Here is a 27,442-nt window from a genome sequence, read left to right on the forward strand (position 1 = left end):
GCCCCTGGAGAGGCTAAGAGTTATGGGCCTACTTCCCAGGATATGTGGCATCTACACAAGCAGCCTCCAAAGGCGGCCTGCATTGCCTCAATCCCCCAAACGAAAACACATGCACACACATACACTGACAGGTGAAAGGACAGTGGACTCCGGCCAAGAACACTCTCAGGCTGAAGGCATGCACCTCTCCCCACCAACACAGCACACACCAGTGACTAGTATTTCCAAAACACACACACACACACACACACACACACACACACACACACACACACACACACACACATACACAACAACACAACTTTCCTTTTTGATAAAAAGCAGACAGCTTGAGCGCTTGACAGCAAAAGCAGTGGTGTCTCTGGCGTGGTCTCATAGGGTCTCGCTACTGAGCATGCTTGGAAGTGACTAACCTACAAACCTATATAGAAAGCGGAGTTGCTTTGCCGCTCCAAAGGGAAAATAAATTAGTGTATGCTGCACAACCTTGCCATTACATAACATCAGGACGTAAACAGAGGAGAATGTAGATTTGAGATTTCAGAGCCTTTATTTCAAAGCCATTATTTCAACTGTGTATCAAAAACAGTCCACAGGTAAACACATGGTTTCAGATCATCAAAAGCCAGCCCTCTGCACACAGACCAGGGCTAAGGCAGAAAATGAATGTGACTGCACAAACAGAAGTGCACATGGAAATGTTCATGCAGACAGACATACGCACGCACGCACGCACACACACACACACACACACACACACACACACACACACACACACACACACACACACACACACACACACACACACACACATCCACACACACAGAGATACAGACACATACACAGATCCCGCTCATGAATCTCAGACACACTCCGCACGTCACGCTGCCTAACACAAACACATGTTCGGGGAAAGAGGGGGAAAAAAACAAGACACCTTCCCCGGCTCCCTCCAGCACTGCATTGCAGTCGTCCTCCTTAATCTACGGCTTTCACTTTCTCTCCCCTCCGCTGCAGCTGCTAGTGCAACCCCCCCACCACCACCACCATCACCACCACCCCCACAATAAAACTTCACCTTCCTGCCTTGCCGTCACTGTCCTCCAGGACCAGCGGGCGTAGAGACCCCATCACCCCCCACCCCACCATCCTCCACTCCTCTCCTCTCCTCTCCTCCCCACCTACCTTACCCTCCGGTCGGCTCGGAACTTCAGCATCGTCCCCCGGATCAGTCATATAGAAGCCAGCCTGGGGATGGACTGCACAGGACGGGCGGTGGACGACAGCGAGAGATGGAGAGAATGCTGGGAAGCAGCTGGTGAAAGAGTGCCAGAGGGAGCCCCTTATACGGCTGCCTGCCTGCCTGCTTGCCTCGCGGGCTGTTGGTTGTAATAATTGCTGTCCTCCTTTCTCTCCTTGAGAATGTATGCTGTTGCCTAGCCAGTCTCTCTGTGTATATCCCCCACCTCCTCTCTCTCACACGCTCTTCTCCTCTCTCCCTCTCTCTCTATCTCTCTCTCCTTCTATCTATCCTGTGTCCCTGTGCTCTACCTCCTGCTGTATCTCCCTCATGAGCTCTCCGGCACAACCAGAACTGCACAACTCAGCTTATTTGCTTGCAGGGTCTCTCTCTCTCTCTCTCTCTCTCCCTCACTCTCTCTCTTTCCCTCCCTACCTCTCCTTTCGTCCTTCCATCCCTCTCTCTCTCCTCTCTCTCTCTCCTCTCTCTCTCTCCCTCTCTCTCTCTCACTCTCTCTCACCGCTCACCCCTCGTTTTCCCGCTGGAGGCACTTAAGACCACAGATGCATGCAGGACGCAGGACCTGTCTGCCAGAGCCCAGATTGAGATGTGGTTACACGCTGCCACCCACCCATGCTAAAAAAGAGAGAGAGAGAGTGATGACCAAGACTCCCCTTGGGAATAGCCATGTCAGCCTGGACCTTGGACAGGATAGGAGATGGGGGTCGCAGGGGGAAGGGAGAACAAGGATGTCAGCCACTCAGGTGCAGCAAATCTGAACGCTCCACCCATGTCCACCGCCACCCCTCTCGTTGTGACCCATACAGCAAAAACCATCCAGCACCGTCCATTCTAATCTGCACCATGCTGTAGCTGCACACCAATACCCCCCGTCTCTCTCTCTCTCTCTCTCTCTCTCTCTCTCTCTCTCTCTCTCTCTCTGTCTCTCTGTCTCTCTCTCTCTCCAGCACACAGTCATAATTAAATCCATAATTCATCCTCAAACAAGCTCAGCAATAAAAAGCACTGGGCTCGGTCTCGGGCTCTGATGGCCATATTAAAGCTCCACTATGTCATTCAGACCGACGTTAGACACACTTCCAATCATGTCCGAGGCCCTGTTCCCAACAGTCAAGTTTCTCACAATGACAGAATATAGAGCGAGTCTGATGAATAGTTCGTCTCCACCAAAGTAACCTTTAGTTACAGTGAAATTACAGATCTACATGGGAATAATTGTGAAGATTGTTCAAAATAGCATATTTGATTTATTCGTCTTGGACAGGAAATGAGTACTAAGCATGACATGAGATGTAAAATATGATGGATGGCTTGGGTGAACTGCTGAAGCAAAAGACAAGTATCTCTCAGAATATCCCAAAAACAAGCGTCCGAAGACTACAACCATCCTCAAGCCAGAGGTGGATCCACAGTGGTTTGTCTTTCCTACATGTACATTTTGGTTGTCCATTCGTTCCCTTTCTCCAACCGCATATTACAATATCATGATGCTTCTAACGAAACAATTTCTTATTCAACAAAAACAACTGTGTGGCAGTTAAATGTAGAGCGAGTTAGATGGCATCGAATTCCCTTGAGGTCCACCCGTCATTGCTATGCAGGCAGAAAACACTGAGTTGTGTAGGCCTGTGTGTGTCCAACTAGATCAAGTGGTCAAAGGCTGATGTTTGTCACCAAAATATAAAACATAGTCATTCCAAAAGGTGGACATTCAATGAAATAAAAATGCAAAGAATAAAGATTGAGAGAGTGAGTGTGAGAAAACAATGGACGAATAGAAGAAGAAAAGAAAAGCTCCTGCTGAATTTTTTATTTTATTATTCTGCCTGTCCTGGAGCTATTCGGAAGTGTGTTTCAGTAAGCGATACAGGGAGTTCCCCACTTCAATATTCCTAATGGCTAGAGTTACATCACTTTCTCTCTCTCTCTCTCTCAGTTTGTGTGTGTGTGTGTGTGTGTGTGTGTGTGTGTGTGTGTAAACTGTGTAAAAGCCCAGAGCATTTTTTTTATAATCCCTCCGAAATGTTCCTAATCCTCAGAGGGATGGAATGTACTTGGTATCCATGTCTAATTCATGATAACAAGCTATTAAGTCTAGTCTGCATGTATTGATTTGTATGATGCATTTGCGCAGATCAATACCCAGTGGTGTAGAGTTGCATGCGGTGCATCCAGTTGCCTTGCCTTAAGACCCCTCTCCACACACCACTACTTTTCCTCAATAACAGCACAGCAAATCCGTAGGTTCTCACTATACCTGTGCACAGGTCAACAGTATGTAATTATCTGACATAGACCTCTTAAGTTATTGTTCACTGGAGCAACCAGGCAGTGATTCAGAATCCATGAGTCCGATGTACACTGTAAGTACAAAATGAGAAAGAACGCTGAAATGGCTCTTTCCACAAACAGAGATTGAAAAGCAGTTGAAAAGTAGTTGCTGGACCACAGTAAGAAACCATCAAACCATTGTATGATACACTCCAACCTAAAACCTGCCTCCTAGCTCCCTACTGTGTGATGGCAGATTCAAGCGACATAATGTTACCAGTAGCTTATACACTCCCCCTCCAACACACACCCCATCCCCCCTCCTCTTTACAGCAGTAGCAGGCTTAATATGTTTCAGTGGGTGCTGATAAACTCTTCTATCTTGTCTACCAAACTAAATGTGACAGAGAGCTGCCCTTTGAGAAGTCAAATGCAGGCAAATTAGGGCAAAATCCCACAAATAGTGATTGATCGGCCTGTTAATGTCTTACAGCACATATTCCAGCCATGGTCAGCTTTCTCTACATGCATTTCTGCAGTCCAGCACTCAGACAGTCCAATCTGTCCATGTTCAATTCCCATCAGCACAAACCCAAAGGGATTACAGAGAATGCTCTTGTGTGTTTATCATATTAATCCTTTGTTTTTATGTTCCTTTTTTCGTTGTTCACTGGATGTTCCATTGCTATCGCAATTTCTTTCCCTAGGATGGCCTGGCAGGTAGAGGTCAAGGACTTCAAACCTTAAAATAAATACAAACTACAGCTGGGGTCTCTGTGAACAAATCACTCCAGCATTTTTACAGACTGAGTGATTAAAATTTTTTATACATATGGTTCTTTTTAGTTTCACTACTAACATTAATTCTAGCTCACACATATTAGATGTTTGTCATACCAAAATGGGAAATGTGGGAACACTAAGCAGGACCTTCAGTGACTGTGTGACTAGGTAGTTTGACTCTTCCGAGCACCCATACAAACCACACTCGTAACAGCACATAAGAGAGAGCTGCGCTAACTAAATAAAGGGTCAGGCTGATGTAACATGGAGCAATTGACACAAAAGCAGCCCAGAAAAAAGACAAAGACACCTTGCACACACTATTTAAACGTCTAAACGTGCAACTCAAACCGCTTTCAGCTTGTATACTGGCATTTCTTCACAGCACTTGTTGTCTGTGATAGCCTCAGCAGAGTAAACATGTTTTTCTCCTTAAGTCAAGCGGTGACAGCCAGTCTGGTATTCACTTGCTATTCTGTCCTTGGTGCACTCAGCATTACTCACGGCTAGATTTGATGATTCGAAAAGATAACGCAGAGGAGTGATTCGAAAACCTCTGGAGCCGCCCGACTAAAAGCAGGCTTTTACACAACATCGAGTTCTTTGTGCGCTTTAATATCTTCTGTCTTTTTTAAATGAAGGAATGTTTCATTTTGTCAAATGAAAGCTGAACGATAAGTGCTTATGAAGCAGATGAAACAACAGGGTTCACAACTCATACAATGAAAGTGGAAGGATTTTTTGAGCAAATCATCATGATTTCTTGATTCTGGTACAGAGGTGATTCGGCACCCTGCAGACTAACCTCTCCTCATACCTGCATGTCACTGAAGACTCAAACAGGCCAGCGTTTATTCCCCTAACCCCTCCCCCATAGCCAACCTACTTCTGCTGACCCGTCCAATCAGATCTGCGCTTGACCAAGCAGTCGGCCAGCCAAAAAGTCAACAGTGCCAATCTGTTCCCCGGGCGGGCAGGCATGCGGGCAGTCACTCAGGCAGGAAGGGATGCAGAGAGGAAAATGTAGGCCATGTCAGCAGACACAACAGATGTCACGCACAGATTACCTGCCAGGTGAACTTTTGGGAAGTTTGCTGGTGGGACAAACGCGGCAGGCAGCCAGCTCTGTGATGTGCAGGAAGGGAGGTGAGGCGGAGGTTTTTGGTGCGTTACAGATTCTGTAAGCGACAAGGCTCTGCCGGACCACTCCCGTAAACAAACATCACTTGAATGTTACAATGACCTTTGAGGCATAAACACATGTAAATGTGACATTGTTTAATTCCGTTGACATTTTTGTGTTCACCAGAGCACTGAAATACCAGGATACATAAACAGGGGGGGGCTCTATTTCGACAAAATATCTGTCTGTCTTTGGATAGCAAAGAAAGACCAGAAGAGTTGTTACAGCGCTAGTATGACAAAACAGATCCCTCCTTTGCCTGCTCCAACTTAACTGATTACGTCTATTCTTGGGGCGCTATCTCTGGTGTCTGCCTTCAGGTGACACCTGCTTTGAGGGGAAGAGCACTTACTCATGTGGGAGTGAGAGAACCTCATAGAAGAGTCTTGCTTACAGTACATCTTCATCCATCACAGGCTCTTCTCTTCACAGTTGTAAACATCTTCCTCACGCTAACAGTGCCATTATCTCTGGAGCAGACAGAGACAAGCACTGAGGATTTGCGGTCTGAAAGGACTACGAACCAGGGGAGTATGGGAATTGTAGGACAAGGCATCTGTATGGATCAGCAGCACTTAAAGGTCACACCTGCCCAGGCACCGCTGTTTAAACTCATCTAAGTACAACAGATAAGGAGGAGTACTGAGTGGGGATGAGGTGGTGGGGTAGGGTAGGGGGCAATGTAGCAAATCGTGTCTGTTTGACTATTGGGAGTGTGAACTTGAGCTCAAGTGAACTATGTTTAAATTAGAGACATTCCTCCAACGGGAGGACGCCAGGCCCAGGCTCTGTTTGCCAAGACCAGGAGTAGTGGGGCAGAGTTGAAGACTCCCACATTTCTGAGCGCTTTCCTCCCAGTTTAACCCAGGGGCCACAATGTCCTTAAGGACAAATGATATAGCCACAACTCCTCCTGAAAACTGTTTTGTCTCTCTCTCTCTCTCTCTCTCTCTCTATCACACACACACACACACAAAAGCCTATGGAGGCCAAAGAACATCAGTGGAATGCATTATTAACTATGAACTATGATTAATTATCTCACTTCATGTAAAATGACTAGCTTAGAAATCTATTAATTAATGAAAATACTCTTTTGATAGTGGGCTTAATGATTTAACAACTCGTTTTGTTTACTTCTGTTCTGGTTCTACTAGCCAAACCCACATGGGCTTGTGATGTTACTTCCCTGCAGTAATATCTGGGATCTATTTTACCAGTATCATATATATATATATATAATGCATGATAGAAAATGTGCTTTTCTTCCAGACACCAAAGCCCACACAGTAGCAGCATTGGTCTCTTTGGAGGCAAACTGAAGTTTATGTGGACTCTCCCGTACCTTTGGAATGAGCAGCCTCTGACAAACAACAGAGGCCTCGCTGATGATTTACCCCAGCAGGTCATCAGGTTTGTAAGATTGCCAACAATTAGCAGCAGTGTTTTACAAGGAGCCAAGGCCAAGGGTCAGAAAAGAGAGAGAGAGAGAGAGAGAGAGAAAGAGAGAGGACTCTTCTCAAAAGTCAATCAATTTGTTCAAGGTAGCACCTTATCAATCGGTTGCAAAACAACTGTTTTTACAGCCAAATATTTCTGGTGACTATAAGTAGAACCTCCACACGTAAAGTAATCTACCCATGATAATGACTATCCAGGTGAAAAAGAACATGAAGTTCCAGATCTGACCTGAGCTTGCTCGTTGCCCGATATCGGAGCTGGGCAAGTGACTCAAGGTCTAAACAAACAGTGGGACCGGCCAATTGTGCAAAGCCATGGGAGGTCGACTTTTGAATGCACTGGTTAGCCATTAACAGCTCAAGGAGCATTTCATATATCCGAATGAAACAGGTTCACTGTGTGCATGCTCACGGTTACCAACTCACACTCACTTCAAAAAAGTGTTACTTGCATCGCTCACACACAAACGCAAGTGTCAAAAAAATATGCAAAGAGACATACATGTCTACAAACAAAAACTGATCATTGCAAAGTGTTATGCTTCTATTCTTTACTGTTCACTGAGGGATGGTTTCCATGTGCCTGCATAGGAGCCTAGTGTTGCCCTGGCTGGCCAGTTCCACCCCCTCCACCCTGTCTGGCGTGCTCCGCTCCACTCCTCGTGCACCGCATGTGCTCCCAGTTCCTCTCCATCCAGATGGTGCTTGTGCAGAGCAGACCAGAGAAGGACTGCTGCTGCTGCTGCTGCTGCTGCTGTTGGCTCCACTGAATAGCCCTCACAAAGAACAATGGCCGAGAAAAGGGCTGAAAGGACCTACCTCACTGATCTTTCTTCTTCTTCTTCTTCTTCTTCTCCTCTTTCTCCTCTTTCTTCTTCCTCCCTGTTTTGCTCCCCCTCTCGCATCCTCTGCAAATGTTTCTCCAGCGAGTCAGGCACACTTTTACGTTCTCTGTCCCCACTGTCTGTTGGTATATACTCCCTCTCTCTCTCTCTCCCTCTCCCTGTGTGGACTGCGAAAGCTTTGCCAGAGTGCAGGGGCCTAGTATGAGTGGAATTTTCTAGGAGGGGGGGGAAAAAAAAAAAAAAAAACCCCAAAGCAGAAACAATCTCAGGGTAATGTCTTTTCTTTCTTTCTTTCTTTCTTTCTTTTTTTCTGTCTTTCTGCCTCTCTCCCTCTCTCCTGCAGCTGAACTCACGGCACACATATGGATTACATTCCCGGCGGAGTGGCCAGCTGGATTTAAACACGGCAGCCTGGGCTCACGCCCCCCTGCCCTACCCTACCCTCCACCCCCCCACACACACATACACACAAGTCTCTTTCCCTACCACCACTAGACTCCTGCCCCCACCCTTCCTCCTGCTCCAGCCCTCCACTTAATCATTAACCCCGCCGGGAGCGTGTGCCAGCTACTTAACCCCCCTTTCCACCCCTCTACCCTCCTCCCTGATAGGGCAGCCGGGAGCCAGGTGACTGAGCTGTCAGCCATCGCTGGACGGTCCCGGTCCTGGGCACGGTCTCATCTCGGTGTGAGGTGCTGGTCTGGAGGGGAGGGAGGGCATGGTTGCCGGGTGGAGCTGGAGGAGTGCTCAGCCAGTCTGGTTTGAGTCCCAGCACTAGGAGGATGCTGTGCCAGACTCTGACATATGAACAGCCCGCCTATAAACTGCCTATAATTCTGTCATCGTGTCATTATGCCATGACAAAACATAGTTGGGGAGGCTAAAACAAATATTTGTCATGGAAAATTGCAATTTTGGATCCAAAAATAACATGTTTATCCTATTTGCTTGGTATTTTTGAATCTGTATGGACTCTCTGGAGCGAATAGTGTAGTTGTCTTTTTTGGTCTGCGGGAAAAGACTGCATTGTGTGTATAAAGGGTTTGAATGACAGCTCATCTCTTTGTAAGGATGTATGTATGTATATGTATGTATGTATGTATGCATGTATATATATACTCTTTTGATCCCTTGAGGGAAATTTGGTCTCTGCATTTATCCCAATCCGTGAATTAGTGAAACACACACAGCACACAGTGAGGTGAAGCACACACTAATCCCAGCGCAGTGAGCTGCCTGCATCAACAGCGGCGCTCGGGGAGCAGTGAGGGGTTAGGGGTTAGGTGCCTTGCTCAAGGGCACTTCAGCTGTGCCTACTGGTCGGGGTTCGAACCGGCAACCCTCCGGTTACAGGTCCGAAGTGCTAACCAGTAGGACACGGCTGCCCAATGGACGTAATGTGTGCTCATTATTTATGCCTGCTATGATCACAACAAAAAGAACATCAAAAGGGCAACATTCCGGCAGGAGAAGCTCAACGGAAAAATACTTTAAAGATCGCTTAAAAGTAGGCAAAAAAGCGTAAATTTCTCTTACCAAAGCAACAATCAGAATCAAAGTGTGCTCTTGCTTATTTTCTTCCTCTGTTCATTTTCTGCTTCGTCTCTCTCCCGCTTCCTCTCTCTCTCTCTCTCTCTCTCTCATGTGCTTTCTCCTTTGCACTTTCCCTTCTTCAGTTCAGATCAGAGTCATCAGTGTACTGACTGGTGACTTGAATAAGCAAACAAACTGTTGGCTATGCTTGAAACTTAGCTGACTTGGAGAACACACATGTGCCATTAAAAGTGACTAAAAGTAATGGAAAAAATAAACTTTCTCCATGTCGTCTTTGCAGGTCAGGGCCATGTGGTGTTAGCAGTCTGCCCCTGCAGTCCTGCTTAGAGGGGTGGGTATTGACCAGACACACACACACACACACACACACACACACACACACACACACACACACACACACACACATCTATAATCACTCCCATATGGCACAGCTCCTTCTCAGTTCTCGGTGCCTGCTCTTGTTGGGGCGTTCAGCATGAAAGACCAACCATTGCCGCTGGGATCTCATCCTCCACCTCTCTCCCTCTTTCCCTCTTTCTCTCTCTCCCGCCTCTGAGGAGCAGTGAGCTCCTGTTTCAGACCTAAAAACCAGCTCTCCATCATGGCTAAGTTCAGCTCAGTCCCCACTTTAATCCAATTGTCCATTCACAGCTACACAGTCAAAAGAACCTCTGCACTGTACGACTGTAGTGCATGAATAGCATCCTACGCAGGTCTGATATCCAAACAATATGGAGGTGGTGGTGTTAGGGGGGCACTGAGGTTCATGAGTCAAGGGAGCTGGATTGATGTCTCAATTAATAAGAAACCGGACAGTAACAACCAGCTGTCCATAATGTTGTTTTTTGTATCAACCAAATACTACAGTACATTTTTCATCTATCTCTGCTGTACACCCCCAAACATTTTTCCTCCTCCTAAGTGCACGCACGCACGCACACACGTACACACACACACACACACACACACAGATGTACACATGCAAAACACAGCTGTTTAAAGCTGCCCATCATTGTCATCCTATTGCTAAACATTCCATCATCATTCTCATAGGGTCTGGTGGCTGATGACATCCATCCAAACAGTTTTCAGCATGATAGAGCTTCCCTGCATCTATTAACAGATTCCAGCCTGCAACAGAGCTCACGCTCTCTCTCCCCCTCTCTCCCTCCCTCCTTCCCTCTCTCCCTTCCTCCCTCGCTCTCACTATCATTTACGCTCTCTCTCTCCTTATATCTTTCTCTTACTCTCTCTTTCTTTCTCTCCCTGTGTTTTGCAGTGCTGGCTCATTTAATCTTTGTTTACAGGCTACTCCATAAAGGAATGTTCTTGTTTAAGTAATTGAGATGTGACCCGTTTGGAGACAATATCCCTGTCAGACATTCTGCTGACTTTTAAACAACAGCCGGACTGCAACAGCCAACTTTTAAACAAAAATGTCATTCAAAAATGACTTTGTTTTGGTTTTCATTTGTATGCGTTTGTATTGTTTTTTTATTGAGTTAGAACTCTGGCACAAAGGGGAAAAATCTTTTTGCATTCACCTACAGAAAAGAAGTTACCATGAAATGCCTTGTTCTGTCACATTCTGGAATCCAAAGAAACGTCGGCATATATTAAAATGTTGACAGTCATAACCCCAGAAGATAAATGTGAGGACTACTCATCCACGACTTACATAAGCAATACAGAACAGCATGACTGTGCACATATATACTGTGAATCTCTATCAGGTCATGGTGAATCAATCGCAATTGTCTGCACTGAAACACATTGGTTTGCACATGGGATGAACCATGAAGGCACACACACTCTCAGCCCAAAGTAGCTTAGTCATGGTGGGTTCATGGAGTTAGTTGGCACTTAAGGAATGTGTGACGAAACATCACATCCACCAGCTTGATTATAGCACTGGGCTGTGTTAAAGAGTTCACAGCAAACGATGGCATGACGTGGAAAAATTATACATAGACCCATCCACAATGTGACAAATCTCTGTTGTTGTTTTCTGCTTGAATCTGTGCACTGCTGAGAAGCAATGCAACTCATTAAGTCTAATTATGAAGATAAAATACCCTGAGGTGAAATAACCTGAGGGTTAACTAGGAAGTTCCCATAAATGAGTGAACAAAAAGAGTCACCGTTATGCTGTGAGACAAAGAAAGGCAGAGCTAGCCACTGCTCTAAAGCCACTGCTACTGTATTTGTGATGTGTGATTGAAAACGTGTGTCAGCTTCGTGCACAAGGGCCAGACTGAAACCAAGGACAAGCTGAGCAAAGCTGTTAGAATGTTCCAAACGTTTTGTATACACTGCATACTCCAGGAGACTTCCTATGTTTGTGAATATACAGACAGACATAGTTGTAGAGCTTAATGTACTCTCTGTGTCCTACAGCAATGTACGGTCACCTAGATCGTCATGATGCACCACTGCATTACATAATTGTCTATACCATTCACTTAACTGCCCTAAAGTGCTTTAAAATAGCCGTGGCTACTGTATTATGCACTAAATAATGCATTAATAGGGTATAGTTCTTACAACCATGCAGTGGCAAAGTTTAAGCAAATGCTGCAAACATTTGACTTATAATCTTTAAATCATGAATGATGAGTTTGTTGTCCCAGAGACCATCTGGCATCTAGATTTGGACCCTCTCAATACCCCAACACACCTGAACAATCTTTCCTTCAAACCCAAAGGCTATGATCTTCCTCTCCATGTCACTCTGCACACTGCTGCAGCCATCCATCCCACTGCAGTCTTGCCCATCTCTGATGTCTGATGGAGCTCTTGGCTCACTACCACCCTCTGTGTCTCTGTAATCTGAGCCACGTTCCAGACACATGTTTTCTGTGTTCGTCAGGGCAAGATCGATGCAGCCACTCCGTGGATCTGTTAGAACAAGGACAGGTCTGCTCTAAAGCACAATCTAGGATGCCCCCACACACAAGTCCAGGCGGACCACCAAGACAAAAAAAACAATGGTTAAAGAATGTTGACTTTGCCCTTCTTCCTCCAGAATGAATAAACTGATTATTTGCCTGTCTTTTTCTTCTTTTTCTATTCTCTCTCTTTCTCTCTCTATCTCCTTCACTCACTCCATCACTCATGAACACATGATATATATTGATGATTCAAATGTCCACACGTCTGGAGGAGAGAGAGGAGGAGGAGAAACAATGGGGATTACAGGCAGGAGTGGCCACCTCCTCCACCCTCTCCTCCACCCTCTCCTCCACCTCCTCCACCCTCCTCCACCCTCTCCTCCACCACCTCCTCCACCCTCTCCTCCGCCTCCTCCACCCTCTCCTCCACCTCCTCCACCCTCTCCTCCGCCTCCTCCACCCTCTCCTCCACCACCTCCACCCTCTCCTCCACCTCCTCCACCCTCTCCTCCACCCTCTCCTCCACCCTCTCCTCCACCTCCTCCACCACCTCCACCCTCTCCTCCACCACCTCCACCCTCTCCTCCACCCTCTCCTCCGCCTCCCACTCCACCGGGTCTGGGCAGGGGCAGGTAGAGACAGGCCTGCGGAAGAAGCGGAATGTAGGCAGCTTCTGGAGCAGCTGGCCATGGTGGTGACTCAGTGGCGGGCCCTCCGCAGACTTGAGCCCTTCGTCTCGAATACGACAACAACCGACGCCTCTTATTTTGGAGCCCCCAGAGAGCCACTGTGCTCTGCTCATGTTTTCATAGCAGGCTAGCAGTGAGGAGAGACAGAGAGAGTGAGACAGGGTGAAGGTTCCAGGAAAGACGGAATGAATAAAGACAAAAATAAAAGAAAAAGTAGGCAGACATGCATACAGACAGAAAGAAAGAAAGAAGGAAAGAAAGGAAGAAAGAAAGAAAGAAAGAAAGAAGAGAAAAGAAGAGAAGAGAAAAAAGAATGAAAGAAACAGCATGATTGCAAGGGAACACCATTGGATTTAAATTGGTTCAAGAAGCTCCTATCTATCTTCATTTACCCAGACATTCTTTTTCCTGGCTTATGAACTTTGCTGTCAGAAAAGACAAAATAATATATCCTATTTTTTATGGTGGATATATGTATGATTTCCCTGCACTGCCTTTCCAGTTAGTAAAAGATTACCTCCTTTAATGCTGAAATGAAGGCTCTTTCTGTGAAACAAGGGATGGAAATGCCACAGTCAGTTCATCAAACATGTGTCTGTGAATTCTGTGCCACTGTGTATGAGTGCTCGCAGAGTCCAGACCTGTGAGTTTGATTGTGTTTGTGAGCACATGCCCATGTAGATTTGTGTGATGTGTTGCCTGTTTGTTTGTGTGTGAAGCCAGTGTGTAATGTCCACTAATGTGTGTGTGTGTGTGTGTATGTGTGAGTGTGTGTGTGTGTGTGTCTGTGTGTGTGTGGATGTCAATGATGACATGATTGTGTGCACGTGTGTGTGTGTGTGTGTGCTTGTCTTTGTGTGGCTTCCTGACCACCTGCCCATTGAACTGCATACCCTGCCATGATATGTTTATGCGTCGGGAGTGGGGGTTTGCCAGGGCCCAACCACAAGCTAAGCCTCATCAGGATGGTATTCAGGTGAGCTCGGCAGCTGCCCCCCCCCCCTTCCTGCGGAACAGCAGGTCTCCACAGGCAGAGCCCACACCACCCGCACCACCACCCCCTCTCAACCACGGGCAGGAGGCAGGCTAGGTTACTCTCTCAGCCACAAGGATTACTCCTGGCATCTCACCAATGTCTTTATGGTCAGCCGGGCGAATGAATCACAAGGCAACCAGGGAAGAAGCCGTCTCTGTTGCAATGTTAATCTGAAAATAAGGCCTCTGACACGCTCCACACGAGCCTGACCACCACCAGCACCACAGACGTTCACCCAAGTCCAGCAGCATCGCTGAGGGTGGGAAATGATGGTGTTGTATTGCTAGCAATAACACAATTATCAGATAGAATTGTGCCATCGTTCTAATACTGACGCCACTCACTCGCCAAAACACATGTTTTCTTGAGGACGTCTAGAGCATGCTATCAATTAGAGGGTCGCTCATTTGCTAATTTGTGTTGTGTGTTTGTCTAACCCACTATTGAGATGTGGCTGCAGGATCAGATTGTGCAAATCCCATTTGCGTGGCCTGCAGAGAGGCGGTTTGCCACAGGGCTTCTCTGTCAGGACGCACTCCCTGCCAAAACACCCTCCAGATTGGCTTGCAGACCACAGTCAGACCTGCGACACCCCTGCTGTGGCTTTGTTGGGGGCAATTAACAGTCTATAATTTAGCAGAAGTCCCCACCCAGTTTAATTGACCCACTCTCGCCCTCTCTCTCTCTCTCTCTCTCTCTGCCTCTCTTTCACTCCTCATATGCAGTCACATACACCATATAAATCTCCACAGATGTGGCTTATGGCTCATTGCCCAACACAAACATACACACACATGTGCACACACACACACACACACACACATGCACACACACACACACACACACACACACACACACACACACACACACACACACACACACACATACACACATCTTCATGTCCATAATTTATATAGTTTATAATTAACAGCACCAGCATCACACACATAGAGCTCAAACAGGAGGAAGGGTAAGTGTGGAAGGATACAATTTCTATGAAGGACTCAGCTTTACTGTAGATTAGGTGGAGGGACTAATGCTCTGTTTGTTTCTGTCGAAAATGGGCGAAGAAATCCCAAATAAACACAGAGCACATTTTTTACTTTTACAGTATTACACACACACACACACACACACACACACACACACACACACACACACATACACATACACACACACACACACACACACACACACATCATCAAGTCTGACTTGAATGTCCATCTTCACAAGATAAACTCGCTGTTACAGTCACTAATTTGCACCAAATGACTTTCTATGTTCTTATTCGATTGGGTATACTGATGCCCCAGTGCTGTAGCTGTCTCGACACATAATACCACATCAAACTGTCATTGTCAGAAAATCTGAGCTTTTCTTTTAAAGATGCATAATACACCACCAACCCCCTTTCCCCTCAAGACAGACACACTCACACATACACACACACCCACACCCACACCCACCCACCACACACACACACACACACACATACACACACACATCATCAAGTCTGACTTGAATGTCCATCTTCATAAGATAAACTTGCTGTTACAGTCACTAATTTGCACCAAATGACTTTCTATGTTCTTATTCGATTGGGTATACTGATGCCCCAGTGCTGTAGCTGTCTCGACACATAATACCACATCAAACTGTCATTGTCAGAAAATCTGAGCTTTTCTTTTAAAGACGCATAATACACCACCAACCCCCTTTCCCCTCAAGACAAACACACTCACACATACACACACAATCAAACACAACCACACCCACACACACACACACCCACACACACAGGCATTCTTTCATTCATCCGTTGCCATTTGAGCAGGTAGAACTTCTACTTTGGCTTTAGGACACTGGATTTTACAGAGCTTAACACAGGCAGTGCTCCCAACACAAGGAAGGGATAGAAACAAAAAAGAGAGAGAAAGAAACTGGAAACCACTCTTTGTCTTTCCCTGGGAACGAGTGAATGGAGGAACGAAAATAGTTTTAATGAGAAAAAGACTGAAGCGCATACCTTTCTGAGTACAGCTATCCTCTTGCTCACTCCTTCTCTCGCTCCGTCGTTCTTTCTCTCTCTCTCTCTCTCTCTCTCTCTCTCCCTCAGGTCCCTCCGGTGCTCCCTCTGATGAAGGCTTCCCGCTAGTGATCTGCTACAGCGTGGGGTTACTGGATCGAGAGGGGCGGGGAAACTGGGAGAGGGAAAGAAAGAGAGAGAGAGAGATAAAGAAAAAGAGAAGAGAGAGAGAACAAGGGAGATGACTTAATGAGAGAGCAAAACAACTGAAAGTTCCTGGTAAGGAAGAAAAGAACTATGGAATGACCAGCTGTTCTCAAACACTCAGCTCCTCTCTTACTTTCTATTCCGTCCATTGTGCTTTTTTTTTCCTTGCTTTTTTTCCCTCCAATACACAGAGTCTGAGAGTCTGCTGGACACCGTCCAGGCCCAGCGAGGAGGTGGTAAGCGAGTTCTCCCCTGAGTAGAGGAGAGTCACTTTTCATTCATTCAGTTCGCTTGCGTTCTGAGCTCTAAGTGGGCAATCCGTCAAAGACATCACAGCAAGAATGAAACGGTCACTGTCCATCTGGAGATAAGACCAAGGTTGAATGGAGGGTGTTTTATGAATTTAAATTATTTTCAGTGCAATAGCCCCTCACACTGTCTCCAAGTCTAAACAACATCTAAAACATTTAACTCATAATGTGAGGGCAATTAACATTTCATGCATTCACTCAAAATGAATACTAGTACGCACAAGTGATTATCATTGCACAGTAATATTATCCTGAAGGCATTTTCTCAAGCAGATTAATTTGCATTTCTAGCACATTGTCTACTCTCCAATTCTTTCTAGATGGATTTGCAAGGTAAGCTGAGGTTCAGTTTAATTGAGCATATACAGAACGGGGAGAACTTAACTGAGACACTGTTTGAACTCTGTGCCAACTGGCCCATGCATAACACAAATAAGAACACACGCACGCACACACACCACCTCCTGCGTCCGTGTACAGATGTGTATTGTGGGACAACAAGAAAATGAGAGAGAGACAGGAAGAGATAGAAAGATGCAGAGAGAGAGAGAGAGAGAGAGAGAGAGAGAGAGTCTGTGATGTAGAATGTGTGTCTATTGGTGAAATAGACACAATGAGAGATTATGTGTGGGAGCATGTTTGTGAACGAGAAAAAAAAGAGATAGAGAGAGAGAGAAAGAGAGAGAGAGAGAATATGTGTATTATAGATAGAAAGACTGAGAGTGAGAGGGTAGTAGTAGTGGAGGTCATAAGCTTCTGGCCCGAGATGCTCCCACGTTCCCAGACAGCACCCCAGCCCACTGGAGGAGCAGCGCGCTCGTCAGCCATCCTAATGTAAACTTGTTCAGAGCAGCCATATGACAAGCAAACACAGAGACCTGAAGTGGACACACCGTCCCGGCCTTGAGTGGGAACATGGCAGGGCAACACGTGAAGGTTAATGGACACACACACACACACACACACACACATCATCACTCTCTGTTCTGCTCTGTTCATTCTGTTGAGATAACAAAAACTGCATGAACAGAGTCCCAGTCCAGCACATTTTTTCCACAAAAATAAGTCACGCTTGTCAAATTGTGTTAATTTCCTACTTTGTTCCTTATTTGTGTGTTTGTAATTGAGTGTTTGCAGAGTGTGTGGTTGTTTTTGTGTATATGTGTTTTGTTTGTGTGTGTGTGTGTGTGTGTGTGTGTGTGTGTGTGCTTGTGTTTGTGTATGTAGGTGTGTTTGTATGGGTGCATGTGTGTGTGTGTGTATGTGTGTTTATGTGTTTGTGTGCGTGTTTGTGCGTGTCATGTGTGTGCATGTATGTGTGTGTGCATGTGTAGTGTATGTGTGTTTACGTGTCTTTGTGTGTGTGTGTGTTTTTATGTGTGTGTGTTTTTATGTGTGTGTGCATGTGTGTGTGTCTTTATGTATGTGTACATAAATAAAGCAAATCAGGGAACCACCTACTCTTTGCGATAAGTGCCATGGGATCTTTAACAACCATGGTGAGTCAGGACCTCAATTTAACATTCATGCAAAGGAAAACATCTCCTGCAGTACAGTGCCCCTGTCACTGCAATAGGACATTGGGATTGATATTTGTTTGGTGGCTTTTGGCCACAGGGAAGAGTGCCACCTACTGGCCAGCCACCAACACCACTTTTAGCAGGAACCTACTCTTCCAAGGAGGTTTCTTATCCAAGTACTAACTAAGCCTGCTTAGCTTCAGTAATTCAGCAAAGTCAAAGTCTGCTGGTCTGGCTGCTGGCTAAAAACAAAAGGTGAAATGCATATATGATTCTAACTGTCTCACTGAATTGCATTATGCACACTCAATTCTCACTGGTATCTGATAGATATAGCAGATAGATATAGCACCAAAGCATGATTAGTTCATAGATTTCACATGTAAAATACATTTTATACAACCCCATCCCCATCTTGCCTGTTCATAATTCTGAGAAAGAAATTCTTGAATGTGCATGTGTGCATGTGTGCGTGTACGTGCTTATGTGTGTGTTCGTGTGTGTGTGTGTGTGTGTGTGTGTGTGTGTGTGTGTGTGTGTGTGTGTGTGTGTGTGTGTGTGTGTGTGTGTGTGTGTGTGTGTGCATGTGCTTGTGGGTGTGCCTGTGTGTGTGCATGTGCATACATGTGTCATATGTCTACTGTGTGTGTATGTGTCATACGTATGATTACTGTGAATGTATGTGTGTGTGTGAATGTCTGTTTATGCACATGTGTGCATATGGAATGGGTTAACATGACCCCTGGAGGCAAACATACACAAAAAATTGGTCATCCTAGGCCCTACGGTTCTCAAGATATTCACAGAAAACTCTGTTGGTGTACGGTCACTAAATGTACACATACATTAATTTATTATAAACGAAAGTCCACGAAACTTGGCATGCATTCAGAGGGTGTCATAATGATCCTACACTTTCAATTTTGTGCAGTTTTGACCATGTCAGCCATTGTGATTACAACACCCAATTTTTTGCTTTTTAATTTCTAACTAGGTGGCGCTATACATGAATTGAGTGGTAATGGGATGGGTTGACATGGCCCCTTAAGACCAACATACAAAAAAAAGGTGGTCCTCCTAGGCCCTACGTTTCTCGAGATATTCACAGAAAACTGTGTCCGGCCACCTACAGGCCAGTTGGTGTACAGTAACATAAATGAATTTCTTGTGTGGCCCCCCATGAACGGAATTCCACGAAACTTAACAGATACCAGCGATTACAACACCTCATTTTTACTTTTTTGTTTTTAACTAGTTGGCGCTATACATGAAATGAGTGGTTATGGAATGGGTTGACATGATACAAAATCTCATAAATACGGAATGTAAAAAAGACTGACATGTAAACAAAGGCGCTGGCAACAGTCAACCAGTTATGCTGCAGGTCATCTCAGGTGGAACCTTTTATTTGAGCCTGATCAGGCAACATGCTGGGACACATTGAAGTCCAATGTCAACACAAGCAAAGCTTACATAACCCCAGGCCCCAACAAAGTCAATCATTCAACCTCACTGGAGAAAGCAAGGCACCCACATACAGCAATCACGCATAGTACTGTACACAAAAGGTGATTTCGTAAATGATGGTACATCAAGATGAATTGATTTGGCTGGCAAGGCGATTGGCATGTTAGCTGTATTGGGCAGCGAAGCCATCCGAGTTCAAAGCAAAGCTGGCCACAGTGGTCTGGTCTGAGAGGGGGGTGAAACTAAGCTAAGCTGAAGATTTAAACCTAAAAAAAGACAAAAGGGCACTTATCCTCTTGTCTCAGAAGTTCATAATCCGCCGGAGCCGCTGTTGAAACATTCACTATCACCAGCGTGTGGACTTCATAAGCCGTAGTGGGTATCCATGCTTTTTTTTCTTTTTCTTTTTTTTTTGGGGGTAGTGATTAGAGAGCTGGGACTTGCAAACAAGTCATGCATGTTTCAGTGATTTCACTGGAGTCTAGGGCTGAGAGACTGAGCTGGAGAAGCAGCATGGAGTCAAACAGATTGACTGAGAGAAAGCAGGAGAGAACAGCAGAGAGAGAGAGAGAGAGGAAGAGAGAGACTGAGAGTGAAAGACAGAGATAGAGAAAGACAGAGAAAGAGTAGGAGCCTTGAACAGTCTGTTTGCTGGATGAGAGCGTGTGCCGGGGGCAGATGCACACGGCCGTATGAAAATGTGTCATTGAGCAATGGGCATGAGGTCTCCGCCTCTGGATACGACGCAGGCAAAGGACCACATGCTTTGCACGCTCCGCAGGAACATCCGCTAGGACATCATCAGTGTGCTGCACGACAGGAAACAGATACATGACAGAGAAAAAAAAAAGAAGGGGGGGGGAGAGAAATAGCCGACCACAAGAAAAAAGGGTAGGACATTGGTTTGATGCATGACACATGGAGAGGAATTGCAGCAGCATCAAAGAAGAAGAGAGAAGAGAAGAAATAGAAACAGAAAGACAAAAAAAGATGATGCATCCAAATGACTTAAAATCATGCGCCAGTCTAGTTTCATTTCAGATAACCTCTCGACTGTGCACAAAAGAGGGATCCCATGTGGAGGGCTACTGATATGGCCTGGGCCATCGTGGAGATGAAGGAGCAGAAGAGGATCAGAGAATGAGCCAAATCTGGAGGATTCCCAGCTGACACCTTTTTCCTCACTGTCTGTTCCAGCCAGCTTCCCTCCACACAAACCTTCAACCATGTGCAATATTAGGGATTTCTACAGGCAAAGCCTTTAGCCATGGATAACCCAGTAATGAGCTAGCCACCCCAGTTCCCATTTTACCCACATCATAGATATATAGAATATTCAGAGAGGAAATTTGTAGGATCAGATATTCTTATCTTGCTCAGGCATCTTACGCCTCCACACTTGAGAAACAAGCTTACAATAAAAAAACAGGTCACTGGGGTAACCTGACCATATACCAGTGGAGGAACATTGGCTGCCCAGCAGCCAATCACAGAGCCAGTGTACATGGGAAAGCCTGCGGGAGTTTCAGTCAGTGGAGGTAGGCGATGAGATTGAATGAATGACAGCTGATACTTCCACACTCTGACCTCGTCTCTGAGACTGCTAATACTCTCAGAGTAAAATCTGACACTTCCTCCTTTACCTGTGCACGACACAATTGTGTTGTCTAACTTAAGTCTATCAGTGGTTTGTTATGACAAATTAAAAACAAATTGCTAAAATATTTAAATTGCTCAAATTTGTAGCATTTCTTCGTAATGCTAGCAGATAGAAATCTCTGAAATAAGGATCCTCATCAATATTGTCTCTTGTAATCACATTCTCTGATTGTCTTCTTCCTAGCAGTATTCTCCCTCTCTCAAACACATCTTGTTTTGGGGCAGAAGTGTCATGGTCAAGGAGCTGGGCTAGCGTGCAGTAGCCTGAAAGTTGTGGGTTTAATTCCTGGCCTTGCCCTTGAGCAAGGCACTTAACCCCAAGTTGCTCTAGGGACGTTAGAATCCCTTGTCATATAGCTGACATATTTAAATCACTTTGAATAACAGTGTCTGCTAAATGAATAAATGCAAAAAAAAAGTCAGTCACAGTGAGCGTTCACATTCAATCCCTCTTTCTTCCATTCCCTGTCTCTCTTTACATATGCTGTCTTTCTTTCTCTCCCTCTCTCCTTCTCCTCTCCTCTACTCTCTTTATCCAGTCATCAGAGTCCAAGAGGAACATGATATAAACACCCCACTCCCCCCTTCTCCCGCCTGTCCTCCTCAATACAGCCACTGTCACACGGGAGCAACGACGTCACCATCCGGAGGTCTTCGCTTTCCCAGAGTAAGGAGCTGACCAGCCCAGTTGGGGACACTCACCCAGAAACAATGAAACAACAGCCTCATATTCCTCCTTTCTAAAATAGTTTCCAGCCAGGCGAAAGCCACACATAACAGCCATACAGGATGGAAATGCCACAGCAGTGTGTGTATGTGTGTGTGTGTGTGTGTGTGTGTGTGTGTGTGTGTGTGTGTGTGTGTGTGTGTGTGTGTGTGTGAGTGTCGTTCCCCTGAAGAGGGCAGAAGCGTGCCTGAGGACGCAATCTGAGTTGGCAGAGCGCCACACACACAGAGGAAAATCCGTGTCCCTTCGTCCCCTCTCTATCGTGCCAACTCTCTTTTGAGAAACCGCTTTGCCATCAAAAGGAGAAACCAGATCCACAACTCTCGGTTTGGGCAGCCGTTGATGACTTCTCCTCCCCCCCTAACACACACACACACACACACAATTTCACATGCACGTACACACACACACACACACACACACACACACACACACACACACACACACACAGCAGATTACAGCTCTCCTTAAAATGCAGAGTGACTTAATCCCCCCGCTTTTCCTGGAATGGAAAGAGGGATAGAGTTAGGAGGTGTGTGTGTGTGCATGTGTATGCGTGTGTGTGTATGTGCATGTGCAATTTGTGTGTGTGTGTGTGTGTGTGTGTGTGTTGGTGTGATTAGGGGGGATCAGAGTTAACATCACAATAGAGATTCAGCAACAGAGATTCTCTTTCTTCCTCTCTCCTATCTATTCTCTCTTGCCTCCCTCAGTGAGGCGGGGGGGCATGTTGTTGTGGTCGTGCATGGAGGGAGTGGGGCAGTGACTCTGTCCCCCTCTGTTAGCAGACAGCCTGGGAGTATATCTGTGCACTTCACACCTCTACCTTTCACATTAGTGCCATTTAAGTGGCCATTTGAGCTTGTGTTGGCTGCAATGCTGCTGGTGCCAATTGTTTGGCAAAATCAATTAGCTGAAAACCAGAATGCAAGATGTGAGTGGCAGTTGGGTGGTGTGGGGTGGAGTGGGTAATAAGCTGCAGGCTTTGAGCCTGAGCGGAAGTTTGTGATGGGGAGAGGGTCCCTGAAGGAAAGAGATGTGTGGAAGCTACAGCATCAGTGGACAGTCTGTGGAGACTGCAGTGACGAGGTTATATAAAACACACACACACACACACACACACACACTTTCTCTCTCTCAAAGCCTACAGAGCTGGGGATGAAGCTGGCATGAAAACAGCGAGAGCCAACCTGTCCCGTGGCATCAAGGAAGCAAAAAAGGAATACACTCACAAGATAACTACCCACTTCAAAGACAGCAGGAACGCACAAAGCCTATGGCAGGGCATTCAGGCCCTCACGGACTACAAGCCCGCGCCACAGAGCTGTGAGAGCAACATCCCTCTGCTCAACAACCTGAACCGTTTCTTTGCTCGCTTTGAAGCACAAAACAGCACCTGCCCACAGAAGACACATCCCCCTCTACATGAGCAGCCCCTGTGCCTCTCTGCCGACAGCGTGAAGAGGACACTTGCTGCTATCAACACCGTAAGGCAACAGGTCCAGACAACATCCCAGGTCGTGGCGCTGAAGGACTGCGCGAGGGAGCTTAAGGATGTCTTCACAGACATCTTTAACACTTCCCTGAAGCAAGCCATCGTCCCATCATGTTTCAAAGCTGCCACCATCATACCTGTGCCAAGAAAACTGCTCCATCCTGCTTCAATGACTACCGCCCTGTGGCACTGACACCCATCATCATGAAGTGCTTCGAGCGGCTTGTCATGTCACATATCAAAGCCATTCTCCCCCACCCTGGACCCCTTCCAGTTTGCATACCGAGCCAAGCGGTCTACAGAGGATGCAATCTGCTCTGCCCTCCACCCAGCCCCTCACCCACCTGGAAAAAAGAGACTCATATGTGAGATTGCTGTTTATAGACTTCAGTTCTGCATTCAACACCATAATACCACAACAACTCATCTGCAAACTTGACAAACTGGGACTCAGTACCTACCTCTGCAACTGGCTACTGGACTTCCTCTGTCAGAGGCCCCAAGTAGTACGTGTTGGCAACAATACCTCAAGCAGCATCACACTGAGCACAAGGGCCCCCCAAGGCTGCACATAGTGAAATTTGCTGACGACACAACTCTGGTGGGTCTCATCACTAAGGGCGACGAGACTCAATACAGGTTGGAGGTCGACCATCTGACCACGTGGTGCAGGGACAACAACCTCCTGCTGAACGCCAGCAAGACCAAAGAGATTGTTGTTGACTTCCGGAGAGGTCACACCCAACACCTGCCACTGACCATCGACGGTGCTGTGGTGGAGAGAGCGAGCAGCACCAAATTCCTGGGGTGCACATCAGTGAAGACCTCTCCTGGACCACCCGACACTGCATCACTGGCTAAGAGAGCTCAGCGCCGCCTGTACTTCCTCGCGGAAACTCAGGCGAGCAAGTGCTCCACCAGCCATCATGACCACATTCTACCGAGGCACCATTGAGAGCATCCTCTCCAGCTGTATCGCCGTGTGGGGCAGGGAAGCTGCACTGAATACAACAGGAAAGCCCTGCAGCGCATAGTGAACACAGCTGGAAGGATTATTGGTGCTTCACTCCCCTCCCCTGAAGGACATTTACACCACCCACCTCACCAAGAAGGCGACCAAAATTGTGAGTGATGCAAGTCACCCCGCTCACAATCTGTTTGATCTACTGCCCTCTGGGAAGAGGTACAGAAGCCTGCACTCCCGCACTACCAGACTCACCAACAGCTTCATACACCAAGCTGTAAGGATGCTGAACTCTCTCCCTCCTCTCCCCCTCCACCCTCAGCTACATAACATCCTGGACATTGGACCCAAAATGGCCGCCTGCACTACTCCACTTGCACATTTGCACACTTGTACACTTTACAACTTGGTGTTGTTGTCTTGAAAACACTTCTGCTGCTCTTACATAACTTGCACCACTATGCCACTTTCTTTCTTACTTAGGTCAAACAGAACTACCCAAGCCTTTTATTGGCCTGACTTTGCACTAGTATTTTATTGACTGTCTATGCACAATTTCAACCAAATTTTGCTGCTCTTATTTTTTCATTATTATATGTGCCCTCTTATTTACTTATTTACTTACTTTTTTGTTTACTTGAATGTTATGTTTGTCTGTGGACCTAAATTGGCAAAATATGTCTTGTCTTCACCGTGGGATAGTGAAGAAACGTAATTTCGATCTCTTTGTATGTCTGGAACATGTGAAGAAATTGACAATAAAGCTGACTTTGACTTTGACTTTGACTTTGACTTTCTCTCTCTCTCCCTCCCTGCTCAAATACACAAACTAGTCCAAACAAACAATGACAGAAAGAATCAGTGACATTGTGAAATGTCAAGAGAGTGCCAAGAGAGCACACTCACCAGAGATGGTTTCACAATAGCATATTTCTTTTTGTGCCAAGTGCTGCTACACTCAATACCAAAATGTCTCTAGGCCCAGAGGCAAAACAATATCATAAAGGAAGTTATAAATATCAAATTTGACAGACTGTTAATCAAGTTGATTACAAAAGTAATGCCTTCACAGACTGATTTAAACACACACACACACACACACACACACACACACAGAAGTGGTCAAGGTGGTCCAAGACAGAGAGACAGAAATCCCACAGAGGGTGGGACAGTAAAAAAAATCTGGGACAGTAAAAAAAAATCAAAGCACCACAGTTCTGTTCTTACTGGGTCAACGTCAGTCGCAGTTGCAGCGTCCATGGCATCCCTGTGTAAGTAACGATATATAGGTCACTGTGTGCGCTGATTGAACTGACATTAGTCTAAAAAAGCCTTGAGCAGCGCTGGGCAGTATTCTAAGCGCAGTACTAATTTTACAAACCCTGAGAATGTGACTGCACAACTCTGTCGGATCTCGATCTCAGAGGTCAAGTCAGATGTTGAATTGGCTGAGAGATGCCCACAAGGCCGGACTATTGACTTTCAGAGACTAATTCATCCTAGGATACCTTCAATTCACAGAGACATTATATAACAATATTACTGTCAGTTAAAAATGTGGTATTCAGGTATTTTTGCATTAAATATCCTGAAATCCATAGTAAAGGTAGAGTAGGTAAAATTAAACTCAAAAGATAGCCACCATGGAGATGACTTTAAAAATGTTCTATCAGTGAATTGACAGAAACCCGTCACTGCAGTCTCCACAGACTGTCCACTGATGCTGTAGCTTCCACACATCTCTTTCCTTCAGGGACCCTCTCCCCTACATCACAAACATTCCTCTCAGGCTCAAAGCCTGCAGCTTATTACCCACTCCATCCCACACCACCCAACTGCCACTCACATCTTGCATTCTGGTTTTCAGCTAACTGTATTGATTTTGCCAAACAATTGGCACCAGCAGCATTGCAGCCAACACAAGCTCAGGTGGTTCACGTCTCATCCTATCTTACAGAGCGACGACTGCCTTGTCATAAAATTGGTCTAAGCTCATTAACTCAGAATATTATAATGTTACACACAACTAACAACACAAACTCGGAACTAAGCATCATTATGATAAGGATACACACACCAAGGTAGTTAAATCACAGCAACAACACTCATAGAGTACTAACAGCCCAGATGAAAGAAGTCAAGCCAGGGCGCCTTCCCTGATGGAGTGTTCTAGTTCATTCACACATATGTCATGGCTCAATGTTATAAAATGTAAAAATAAACAAAGTTTAAAAGAACCCACTAAGGGTACTTGGTGCACAACCTTAGAGAGAATATACTCAACAGAGATGAATTAAGAGGACCATACACAGCTTCAGATTCCCAGCTCCATAAGTGATGATGTTTACAAGGCACAACCTCCACATGGAGTGTGGTTAGAGGTACAGGTAAGCACTAACAGCACCACACAAAACTAGACGAACAACAATTTGAGCTATTTGAGCCCAAGGGCTGATGTGTTGAAATGCATTGGCAGCTAATCAGTTTGGTGCTGTATTATGTTCCCAGTTAGGGAGCAGCGGTGTAGTGAACACCCCATATCGGTGTTCTGTTGTGGGCCCTGTGGTCTGCATAGGCATGCTGACCTACTCCCAGACAAACAGAGGGCTAGTAGAGCCATGATGCAGCCTTTTTTCAATAAACACACACACACACACACACACACACACACACACACACACACACACACACACACTCCAGAACTGTCACATCAAATCAAGTCACATTTACTTTCACAGGCTATGAACAGAAATGTGACCTCCTCCTTCTGCTTCAAGAGTGTCCATGGCTTCAGCGCCAATATTCATGTAACAGAGTACAGAGCGAAGCAAGCAAGTTGCTAAATGTGGAGTTATTCCATGCTCTGGGTTATTGAATTCAATGCATGCCAGCCCCAGAACAGAGATAACCATATCATATTCATATTCTGTCCAAAATGGGAATGTCTAGATTTGTGCCATAACTACATTATTGAGAGCAACCAAAGTTAAGACCCTGTGTCTGTTTATTCCTGTGTAAACTCAGTGGTGACATCAATACTCACATTTGACTGGATAATTGCTAATCAGATTTTTGAAAAAGACAACAGACCTT

General features: G+C 45.8%; 1 protein-coding gene across 11 annotated transcripts in view; it reads right to left on the minus strand.

Annotated features, from left to right (window-relative positions):
• Window positions 1-27,442, minus strand: part of plekha6 (pleckstrin homology domain containing, family A member 6) — an 80,856-nt gene that overhangs the window by 42,297 nt on the left and 11,117 nt on the right. For 6 of the 11 annotated variants that reach the window (XM_048254071.1, XM_048254073.1, XM_048254072.1 and 3 more), the window contains exon 1: window positions 7,778-8,153. In XM_048254071.1, coding sequence (XP_048110028.1) covers window positions 7,778-7,863 — 86 coding nt within the window. In that variant the 5' untranslated portion in view covers window positions 7,864-8,153. Of the gene's footprint in view, window positions 1-1,185; window positions 1,682-7,777; window positions 8,155-15,999; window positions 16,175-27,442 lie in introns of those variants that run through there. The other 5 variants (XM_048254076.1, XM_048254077.1, XM_048254068.1 and 2 more) reach the window with 4 other exon arrangements.

The sequence above is a fragment of the Alosa alosa genome, chromosome 10, assembly GCF_017589495.1.
Source record: "Alosa alosa isolate M-15738 ecotype Scorff River chromosome 10, AALO_Geno_1.1, whole genome shotgun sequence".
In the NCBI taxonomy this organism is placed as follows: domain Eukaryota; kingdom Metazoa; phylum Chordata; class Actinopteri; order Clupeiformes; family Clupeidae; genus Alosa; species Alosa alosa.